Below are 12071 nucleotides of genomic sequence, written 5' to 3'. Positions count from 1 at the left end.
GATCATAAGCACTTGGTCCATCTTAAAGTTAACTTTTGTTGTCATTAAAAAATCCCTGCCATTCAAAAGACCAAATTCCAGTTGCTACAGTGAAACACAAATAACACACTGATGTCATGGTTTAAACACCACCAAAACGTTAACATTCTAAAGGTGTAATCATCATTGAGAAATGAGTGGAAAAAGAACATTTTCAGGTGCTTCCAGATAGGTGTACAATCAATATATGTATAAAAATGGTGGCTTGTATAAAATTGTTGAACAGGCCCAGTTGACCTTCATTTTGGATCAAGATGGCAATTGGAAAAATACCAAAGTGATGCTGAAAGATTGCTCAACAGTGGACCATGAACTTCAGTCACAAAGGCTGCTGCACTGATTAGTGTTTCAGCAGAAACAATGACGAAAATGGCATCTGCGTTTACATGTATTGGAAAGACATGAGTAAATGCAATAGGAAATTGTTCTTGAAAATTCACATTCGGTGGTGGAAATGTCTGTGCATTAGCATAACATGTAAACAGAACAGAACCAAAAGAGCTTGAACAAGCCTTAATGTTTGACCCCTTGAGAACAGATAGATCACAGTAAATCAATGCAATCTATGTGAAGTTCTGGATGGGTAGATAGTAGTTGTTAGACAGTGGTTGTTAGTGGATCTCAGCCACCATAACCAAAACAATATTTGAGAGAATATATTTTGGAAGAAACCCTCCAGTATAGTTCTTAAGATCTTTCGAATCTACATTACAGAGCATAGAAGCTCTTTCTGGTGGCTTGTTGTTGCTCAACACTACTACTTTCTTATATGTGCCTCGCGTGAGCTTTTTTTGGTGAAATAGAAACCAACATTCAAGCATATATGTAAGTAACAACTTTGCAATACCACCTCTCATGATGTTTCTAAGTGGTCTTTGTGATGTTCTGATTGAACATAAGCATAGAGAACAGCCAGAGCACTGTGCTTACATTTTCATTTGGAATGTGATCGTTGTACCATTTAGGTCCAAATTAATTTCTTCCTCTTTATTCCTGTCCCTTTCAAATATGTAGTCCAGAGATGGGACACTGTGGTAGAACTGTGTTAGAATAAATCTACATTTTTCTTTTTATCTAAAAGATACTTCCTATAGAACTTCTATGTTTGACTTGAACTTTTCCCCCAAAGGCTATTTTGCATGACCATAAATAAATAAACTGCACTGATAACAAAATAATCCTGCACTCTGTTTTTACATGGAGTTTACAATATGCATATTTGAACTTGTTTTCATTATCATCTGTGACAGTGTTTTCGACTGATCACATTAGTGTCTAGTTGAAGGGCAGTAGTGAGTCTGCATTTCTCTGATTTTGACTCAATAGCTTGCTTTTGCTGGACACATGTTTTGGTAAATTTAGTTTGGAAAAATGGGATATGATACACTGTAACACATGGAAACCTGAGACAGTTTTCTATAGGCCTTTGATATTTTGTTCTACTACAGATGCTATTTCACACTTGTTTATTTTGCATTGAAAGTGAGAGCTCTTGGATTAAACTGGACTAACAAATTTTTTTATACCCATTCTGTCTGTCAGTGGTTGTCACAGCGCTCTTGCAGCATAAAGAACACAGGAATGCCTTCGCATGAGAAGACCTTCAAAGTACACCAGTACAATGGTGTTAGCTAAAAATGTTGCTATTAAATATCTAATTTTACTACAGATGCTACTTTAGCTCATTAAGGAGGAACAATATTAACAAAACTGTATTACATCTATGATAAAATGTGTTTTAGCAAACTTATAGAGGAAAATCTAAAATGTTACTCTGTGACAAATACTGACACTCTACCATCACAACTGACTTCTGGAAAACAGTAGCAACCAATCTTATTTCAGGATACAATTGCCACACTTTATCCCTGCTCACAACTGTCAAAAATAAATTAAACTTACTTGTGCAGATTCTTAAAAGTAAACAAAAGAAGAAGAAAAAAAAAACAGTCAAGTGTCTGGCTGTTTTTTTGTAATAGTACCTGTTGCTCTGAGAGTGGTTTTGCACATATGAAAAATATTCTCCTCACTCACAAAAGTGTTTTTACATGTGTGAGGAATAATTTTTCCTGTGCGCAAATGGTTATGCTCGCTCATACATTTTGACATTGATTTGACGCCATAGAACAGATTTAACTGCATTTTAACTGCTAGATGCATAGTCCAAGCCCCACAGATCATGCACATAAATCAATGATAATTACTAACATATGCTTTCAAATGATAAAGGCCATTCACAGTGGCACCATTCACATCCAGTTGGGATGCAAACACAGAGTGAAGGCATGTAATTTTGCCCTCTAATAATAGTAATCAATTTGATGGTCTCTTTTGTTGGCGCACTACAGCATGCTAAATCCCAGATGTCCCCCTGGCCAGCTGATCCCCCTCGTCCGTGTTTGCAAGCACCTCAGTCGGAGTGGAGTCACACTGAAGCAGCACCACTGAATGGCGCCACCTCCACCTCTCTCTGCTCATCTTACTCCCTACAATGTTTTTATTGCAAACGTTACTCGGTTTTGCTTTGAAATAAAGAAAGAGGTGCACTAATATGACGCCCTGTTTTATTACTTTCCCATTCAAGTGTAATTATTATTATTACTAAGTCATTGTTATGCCTTCATTTTTTTTTGCGTGATGCATAGGTAGGTCTTCATTTGGTTGGTGACCCAAAGAGGCTTTTTTTTACCTTTTTTTTTTTTTTTTGATTAATTATTGGCCATGTCCACTTGTCACACTAAAATTATACCATCACTGGTCAATCCTCCTCTGTGTAACCTTCTTCATACCATACACCTCGATAAGATATAACCTCCCAGAAGAGGATCTTCTAGAAGATGATTCATTCAGCTCCAGATATTTCAGGGGGATCTATTATGCTCATTTGCATTGTTCATAATTTCAGTGTGGGATCTCACCTTTGGATCCTTCCTGCAATTTTTATGCCAGCTGTGAAAATCCATTCGAAAATTCCACTGAAAAAAAGTAAGAAAGGTTGATTTAAACAATTGATGAACGCAGTAAACACAGTGTCAGTTTTTCCTTTTGTGGTGTGTGTGAGCAGGAAGCTGGCCAAGTCCACGCTGGTCCTGGTGTTCGTGTTTGGTGTGCACTACATTGTGTTTGTGGGAATGCCACACACTTTCCATGGAGTTGGCTGGGAAGTCCGCATGTACTGTGAGCTCTTCTTCAACTCTTTCCAGGTACTAACTAATTGTGTGAAGTGCTTGCACACATAACGCAATCATATATTCAATTATTCTTGTGAGTCAAGATGAATGCAAGCCCCTGTTTTTAACATTCCAGTAAGTTTATTTTAAATATGGACTTGGTGGTAGTTCTAGACCTTTTGAACTGGGGGGGTGCAGTGGCTCTGTAGAGGGGTCTGTTAGTTTATAGGTTTCTACCTTATTGTTTTCCAATTAAAGGTCACATTAATCAATGCATTGTGAGCATTAAGTCGGAGTTCTACATCACTGAACCTTTTATTATTGCTAGCCTACATGACTGTTAGAATAAAGGTCTACTGAAACCAATATTTTTTTTGACAAAAAATGGATGCAGTTTTTAACTCTGGAATGTTCATATCAAGTTCAAGGCATTTTAAACACTTTTGTATTCTTTTATGTCTTTTATGTGTGGTGGAGATTTTGCCTTGTTTTTTTTAACCATTTACTAAAAAAAAACTAATTGAAAGAAAAAATATGAACTCACAGGCTTTTAATTAAGCAACTGAAGCTAGCTAGCTAACAGATTGCAGTTCATCCTGGAAGCAAACAGTCTAAGGATACACTTAAATAAACAAAAAATGTATGGTCCTATGATCCTCCATGTACAGTGGCTATGTGTTATGAAGGCACTCACTCCTGTGGGACTCCATTTTCTTTAACCTCTACATTTTTATAGTTAGCGTGTTGCTTTTTATTGCCTAGTTGCTTCAAATAGTCCAGAATGAAGAAGGAGCCAAAATGGATATCTAATCGGGGGGCATTTGGCTATGTGTGATGTTTTAAAACTTGCCAGATAGGCTTGGTGCTTGATTTTATCACTTTGAATAATAACCTGTATTGACTAAATCAGTAACTCTATATGGAAAATCTCTCTTTGCCACAGAGATAAAAGAGAAATCCCAGAACTATTCATTTATATTATGTTTTATAATGTTCTTATTTTTATTGTTGTGGAGTCAGCAAGGAAGGACTAGAAGATATCATTTTTTTTCGAGAAGATATAAAGACAAAACTAAATAAAAACAAACAATAACACAAGCAAACCTGATATGTTAAAAGTAAGTAAATTATAGGCAGTAAGGATGCACAGGGCAGCATAGGAGTCCTAACCCCCCCCTTCAAACTGTGACAGGTCACACCACTTTACATTTAATATAATAGTTGTTTACCAACTGTAACTCTGCAAAGCAATAATTCCTTGAACATTTCTCAGTTTACAAGCTGTATTGCATTAGTTGTCATGTATAGTTATATTTCCTGCACTAAGGACATACAATATAAGGCTTGAACTCAAGTGCTGTACCTGTACAAAATTGTTATTCTTAGGCTTTCTAAATGGCCTGGTATTTTGTCAGCAGGCAGCATGCTGTGCTGGTGGGAGTGGTGGATGTGCACATCCCTGCTAGGGGCTCCATATAGTGCAGCATGACACGCACTGCTCAGGCTGACAGCCGTGCCTGCTGAGCAGCTTGGACAGCCCCTGCCTTCTGGCAACTTCGGGTCTGTCTGTCTCCTTAGATCACACCTCACTTGGGCTTTTCCAGCAGCCCAGATCTGTGTTTTGACAGTAATGAATACTAACCAGCCTGCGACTGACTTCATTTACCAAACAAAAAACCAAAGAAAAGAAAAGAAAGAAGAGTTTGCTTCAGACTCAGCACAGGCTGGTTTTGATTGTGGAATTTGATTCAGTTTGAAAGACTTACCTTTGCAGATGATAGAAATAATTTTAATCCCTCCAAAGGGTGTTCTTGCAAAATATATTTATTTCCCATTCAGAATTTAGAACTACACAAGATGAATGTGATTTATAACTGATGCATTTCTACATTAATATATTTGTTTCTTCAATCAGAGAGAGAGGGAGCCCCACATTAGGCCCACATACACAGAGTACATGAATACCACCTAAAATCCCCCATACATCAGGATCAGATACAGTGTGTTGCTACACGCATATGAATATTCAGACATTCATTTAAGTAATGCTTAATGTGTCTTGGGTCTGTACCAGACCCCCATTATCTTGCTTTGTAAACAGGATGCTACCTAATTATTTAAATTAGGCATCTACTAAATCCAGTAATTGTAGATGTTCACAAAGAAGAGATTTTGCATATTCATTTCAAACCAGGGCAATTTGTTTCTTCCTCAAAAAAGTGGCATCTTTTTTCTTTATCTCATTTTAAGTTTCTAGGTAACCATCAAATAGATAAATAGAGAAAAGAAGATGCTCAGTTGTCTGCATCTTTTGTGGAAATAACCGGGCAATTTGACACCGTGGTTTTAAAAATTGTGACTGAGGGGGTTTCATGTGGATTACACAAGGCACCCCATCATAGGAACACCAGCAGGTCATGAAGCCCTTAGGCCTTTAGGATGAGATAACCGTGAAATTTCAGTCCAATTCCAATTGAGGCCTTGAGGACTGAAACATGGGATGGTACACAAGGCACATCCATCTTTGCCAAATTTTCAACTTTTCATTCATTTATTTATTTACATTTGTTAAGGTCTGCTGTATGTCTCCAGCATTCATTTTCTACTAACACCCAGTACAAAGCGTGTCAGCCAGGGTCCATTACTCTGGGTTTTCCAAGCATGGAAAATAAAAATAAAATAAAAAAATTTGACATGGGGGAGACTGAAGCATCACTGAAAAAAAAGATTAAAAAATAAAATAATTTTTTTTACACATAGAACATTTTACAAATTCTGTGGCTATATGTTTGTATGTGGTCATTAACAGCCATAGTTTTAGTTTTTTAATTAAAGAATAATCAATGATTGTTTGTACCATTACTGTTGTGTGTTTAATCCTTTAGCCCTTCAAAAATAATTGAATGTGCCTAAGAATTCAAAGTACAAAAAAGTGATAATGGTAAAGACAAAAGAGTCTAAATTTTAAGTAAACAGGTTTGCTGAATTCTCAGAACAGCATTAATCTCATTTAACTTCCTTCTCGCTGTAGCTTTCTGATCAACCACGTCTTTCCGCTAATCTCTGAGAAACAGATGCTTACATACATCTCTACAAATGCTGTCCTCCAATGCAACTATTTAGCTAATTGTTTGAATGAAAAAAGCTCGTTAAGTTTTGTGGATGTTCTGAAAGCTAAATATCCACTTCCTTCCAGTACACATACACTTGGCTTACTTTTCCTAGATTTTCTCAATGTCCGTTTCTTCATTATAACATATATAAAGTTATAGTATTTGTATATGGTGCATTTGTAAGGGACATGCTTTACTTCTACATGAAGTTATCTGTATTATGGCACATCTTGCTTTTCTATTATATGGATGCAGGCTACTGAAATCATATTCCCAACCATTGGTGAAAGATGTTAATCGGTCACACTAATCATGCTGACTGACCAACCTTCATTCTAATGTTAACTTAATAATAGCAATATAAATTTGCTGTTACAATTGCTGTTAAATTAACTGACATTTTGCTTGTATTACTTTGTAGCAAACCTGCTTTTAGGTGTCTTCAACAATCGATTCCTCTGACTTTTACAATGTTACAGTCCCTGTTGACTGTTTCTGACAACATTTAGGACAGAACCTAATTCAGATTCAAAAAGACTGTTTCCTATAACAGCCCTATATACACAGGTGCTATTTGAGTTTGAATTTAAGTAATGCATAAATCTGAATTATATCTGTACAATCAAGGGCACAATATGTCAGAGTACGTATAAAATCTCAATGTATGCCGGTAATGTGGTTATGAATTTAAAGCAGCACAGCACGTTTGTTTCATGAGGAGCCATTAATACTTAAAATAGAGTGACAGCTGTGGTGAAGTTAGAGTGTGTAGGCAGAATCGGACAGGCACAGGTCCAGGATTAAACTTGGCTTTTCCAGTTCTGAGTAACATTAAAAATCCAAAGGTACATTGTAATACATTCAATGTTTAGTTTATTAAAGTAATTTTAGGTCGTCAATACAGTACAATTTGTGTGAGTGAACAGGTAATTGACTGCACGTGCACATCTGTTCCTTGCTCCTGCCTACGTAGCCCCTGCTTTCCTGGCATCAGGCTGGAGATGAGAAAGGAAAGGTTTAAAGTCTCCTACATCCTAAATAAAAAATCAAAAACCATTATACACCTTTCAGGTTCCACCTGTCTACTTTGACAGTGTAGATTTCCTTGCTGCATTGTATGAGTATGTGATGTAGCTACTAATGTCATTAATTGGCATGGGCAGTTATGCAGAAAGTATGATGAACAGTGTACGTTCACATCATTCTCTAAATCTTTGCATTCCAGTCCATGGGTTACACACACCTAATCTCGTGAATGTTGAAACATGTTCATACCCAAAAATCTTACATCCTTATGCCTTCTCACTTTATCTGTCCTCTTCTAGGGTTTCTTTGTGTCCATAATCTACTGTTACTGTAATGGAGAGGTAAGTTTTGGGGTACTTGTTGAGTGCCTCTAACGCTTTCTGCCCAGCCACAAGTCACACCATATGTAGAACTGTTATTTCAGTTAAACTACTGTTGGGTAATTGTGCCCGGAATGTGATTAGAATGATCCTGATGAATCCCACTTCACATCAGTCTACTCCGTCCCTTCCTCAGGTCCAGACGGAGATCAAAAAGACCTGGACGCGCTGGAACCTGGCCTTGGACTGGAAGGGCCCAGTGGTGTGTGGCGCTTACCGCTACGGCTCCGTGCTCACGGGACTCAACAACAGCACGAGCAGCCACTCGCAGCTGGCGGCCGGGGGGGCCGGCAGCCGCTCCACCACCTTGTTCTCCAGCCGGGTGTACCGCAGCACCGCACCGCCCTCAGTTGGCGCCCATGCCGTCCTGCCAGGATACGTGCTCAGCAACTCGGACGCTGAGAGCCTGCCGCCCTTCGTCCCAGAGGAGTCGGAAGGCAGCGCCAAACGGGTGGATGACATCCTGCTGAAAGAATTGCTGCCTGTGCTGGCCAGAAGCCACCTTGAGGATGAAGAGGAGACGCTGTAGGTAATGAGGATGAGGTCACGGGACTGTTGACCTTAGGTACGGATGCCCGGTGAGCATGAAAATCACAGGGTACATCTGGAATAAACCTGGACATTTTAAGGCAGACTGCGATGGATTACTTTGTTGCTACACTCCTAAGTGTTTGATTACATTTTCTATGAATGCATGAAACACCCAAGTGTGGTTTACCAGTTATGGAAAAATTATGAAAGATGTGACTAATATAGAGTTATTCCTTTTTCAAATTCCTTTTCAAGTCCCTGAATTCTGTATTGTGATTGCAAATTAAAGTATGAATTATCTTCATTTAAATTAATTTCATTCGCAGTAGATTCGTTTTATGATTACATGATGGATTTGCAGGTAGTTTAAAATACAACAGGTCCTTTACTCAGCATATAAAGATACCAGAATAAAATGTCCAAGTATTTTAAATATACATAATGTGTGTTCTGTTGTGATCATTTAAAAATATTCCCAAAGGTTTATTTATGTGATTTTAAAAAGTATTTAAATAAATCATATGTATTCCAAGTGTTCTTGTGAATGAACAGTTTATGGAAAAGAGTGTATGGAAAATACACATAGACTTGCAGAGGCTTAAGAATGTCTTATTTTATTTGATTGATTGATTTATTATTTATTTTTGAGCAACTGTCTAATCTTCAACACACTGGGAGGAAGGATTCACTTCTGCTGCACAACCATGACTCCAAAAGAACTTTCATGCCACATGTCAACAGGAAGTGAAAGACTAGTCCGTGCTTCTCTCCCAGGATTGTGGCTGAATGCATTCCAATAGACTCCAGACTAGCGTCACATCAGCTGGTTAGCAGAACATCGATCCCTTCTAGTCTTCTCCTCGGAAAAGTGAAACAGCTCTTCTTCCCGAAGCGTCGCTAACTTACAGAACAATTTTTTGTAATATTTCAAATATCTCTCATATTGAAATGGATGTGACTATTTTTACTTTATATACTGACTTCTTTCATCTTAATTGGGTAAATATACTGAAGCCAGGAAAACAACTGTAGTTTATTACTTAAGCACTGGCAGACAATCTGAAGCTCTATACGTTAAAACAAGGTGCACAAGGGCTGCTGTGATTTCGAGCTGAATTCACTAAATGTTTTAGCATGTAAACAGTGCCACTGAAAACAATGCTCTTTCGAGCTACTGAAAGGTCTTGTAATTTTTTATACATGCCACAAATGTTGGTATTTTTGTGATGGATTCATTTTATGTGTAATGCATGTTCTAAATGAAAGTCATTCACCAGGCTATGTGATGTATAGACTGCTTCCGCACATACTTTAAAATGCATATATTTACTTTAAGTTAGATTTTTTGATGCATTGTTCACCATCAAAGAAGCATTTTTTTCAAGTGTTGCTGTGAGGTTTTTTACCCAACTGTGATAAACATACTTCCTAGTGCATGTCACTTATCTGTTGTCTGTATGTGGTGTGGTCAAAGTGCAGCACGAGCGAGTGAACAGTCAAATATAATGCTGTCAAACCAGATGGCCCCAGTCGACAAAGTGGCTTTTGTTTGACAAAAAGCCATCTTGTTTATTTCTTGGAAGTTCATCCCACTTTTAGTCTGCTGCAGCATGAGTCACACAAATGTGTGCAGTCTTTGAGGGAGCAGAACTGCAGTCGACCTTTTAAGCATTTTTTCCTGTTGCTGTAGCAGCAATATGTAGGACAGGAGTTAAAGTTGTCTGCAAATCAACAATGAATTTTGTAGTTTTTTAACTTGACTTGCAACACCAGTTTCGCTTATAGGCCTACACTTCTCATGTGAGTCGTGCAATTTGTGAATGATTAATCTGTGTACAAATTCAGTTCATAATTTCCATCGCACTTCGTGGGTTTGCAGCTACAGACTCAACTAGACCAGCTACCTTCTGACTAGAGATTCGGTAGCGTTCAGTTTCAACCTCTCTAGAGACATCTCCAAGCCCTCCCTCAGATTTGTCAGTCTGATTATGAATTTGTGATGCTGTGGTCACATCTCAAAAGACTTCTTTTGAAAAGAAAATAATACCATTAGCCAAATTACTGCAAAACTGTGTAAGGTAACTGGATCACAATATGAGTGACTTAAAACGGAAGCAAATGGATTCAACCAAGCAGTCATCAAATATCTTTAGAAAATAGATTACCACATCTGAATGCACACTGTAAACCTGCTGACGGAGGCCATGGGTGCAAATTTTTCTGATAACTAAAGGTAGCTAATAGGCAGATGTAGCTCGGTGCCTGCTGTTACCGCCAGTTGGAAGAGACAAGTTTAGGACAAAGTGCTCTTAGCACACTTGTTTTTATGTTATCCGTATCCCATTTATCCGTCATGCTTAAAAACCCACACTTATAGTATTCATAGAACAGAATATTGCACAAAGAAAGATTATATGCCAATAATTTAGATCTATATAAATCAGTATGAAAGAGAAAAGTTAAGGTAATAACATGTTGGCTGATAGATGAGGTGTTAATAGTTTATAAATAAGGTAAAGGCCATAAGGTAAAGCAAGACCATGCATAGAGTAAACATAGTCAGATAGTATATGAAGGATTATCTCAGAATTCCCCATCCAGAGCATTTCAAAGTATAAATGCATGGGCTTGTGTCTCCCATTTCTGTTATATAATATTTAGAAACTTTGCTTTGAGAATTGCCTCAACGAGAATGCGCACTGGTTGCATTAAACACAGCTGCCCCTTTGAGAAATCAAATTCTCGGGACTGCGCATTCATTGAAAAGCCGGCACCGGAAGGAAGAGGCTCACGAAAGGGTTTATGGTCACGTTGTGCCTCATTATTGGCGCTAAACAATACAACAGCATTAAGGTTGAAAATATATGTGTAATGCAATGGTTTTGCATTTATTTTGATTAAAAAATATTTATTTATTTCGTTTTCCGAGATGTCAGTGCCCCCATCGTTTGTCAAAATATGAGCATGGACATTTTCTGATTCTGTCATTGAGAACATGAAACATAATAGCAGATTGTCACTCGAATTATCACTGAATAAATTAAACAAAGCCATCTGTAGGGTAAACCAAATATTTTCAGGATGTACCTTCAAAAAAAGTAATGGGGACAAACTTAACATCCACAGCGTAAATGACCCCTGCGCTTATGAAGGGCCCTTAATGTAAGTGTGACCTCTTTCTTCCAGATAAGTTACACGGTGCCTCTGAAAAGCTGCAGTAACTAGAGCTCAATAAATAAAATCACCTTTACACTGATGGAATGTCTGCCACATTTAATAACCTCTTTACCAAATTTAAACTCCCAAACACAATAGCTTCAAGTGAACCCTGAATAGCACCCATGTTTAATCATGTGCAGAACAAATGAGAGCATTACCAGACAACCAGGCACTGCATGCAACTGCCATGTCAATCAATGCAGTGCATTCTCTTGAAGGGGTCTGAAGCGCTGTGGTTCAGCAGCACAATGGCAAACGGAGTGATGGGGCTTTCTGAGACACTCCAGAAGGTGATCACACGACATTGAGTGGGAAGGCTATTAACCGTCTCTGTGGTGATGAGTGTGCAGCGTCTCACCGCCGCGATGCGCTTTGATGGGAGTCATGCCGTCTGTTCCCTTGGAAGAAACGTGGGCAGCCTAACGGAGAGCCTATTAATTGCTTTGCTGGAGAGACAGAATGGAGGACAGGGGAGTGGGGCAAAAGGCGAACTGAGACACAGGCACATACACACAAACTTGCAGACACATGTCCGTGTGCACGCTTGGTTACTGATGAGCCTAATTAATACTTGAATCAAGGCACCATTCGGG

The 12071-nt window shown here is 38.3% G+C and overlaps 1 protein-coding gene across 1 annotated transcript in view; it reads left to right on the top strand.

Moving 5' to 3' along the window:
* The window catches only part of pth2ra (parathyroid hormone 2 receptor a), a 45746-nt gene extending 36096 nt beyond the window's left edge, over positions 1-9650 (top strand). Inside the window, exon 9 of the mRNA XM_035523019.1 lies at positions 7865-9650. Coding sequence (XP_035378912.1) covers positions 7865-8257 — 393 coding nt within the window. The 3' untranslated portion in view covers positions 8258-9650. The remainder of the gene's footprint in view (positions 1-7864) is intronic.
* The last annotated feature ends 2421 nt before the right edge of the window (positions 9651-12071 follow it).

This window comes from Electrophorus electricus, chromosome 25, assembly GCF_013358815.1.
Source record: "Electrophorus electricus isolate fEleEle1 chromosome 25, fEleEle1.pri, whole genome shotgun sequence".
NCBI lineage: Eukaryota > Metazoa > Chordata > Actinopteri > Gymnotiformes > Gymnotidae > Electrophorus > Electrophorus electricus.
Note: the sequence above shows the minus strand (reverse complement) of the source record. Positions and strands in the feature narration are given on the sequence as shown.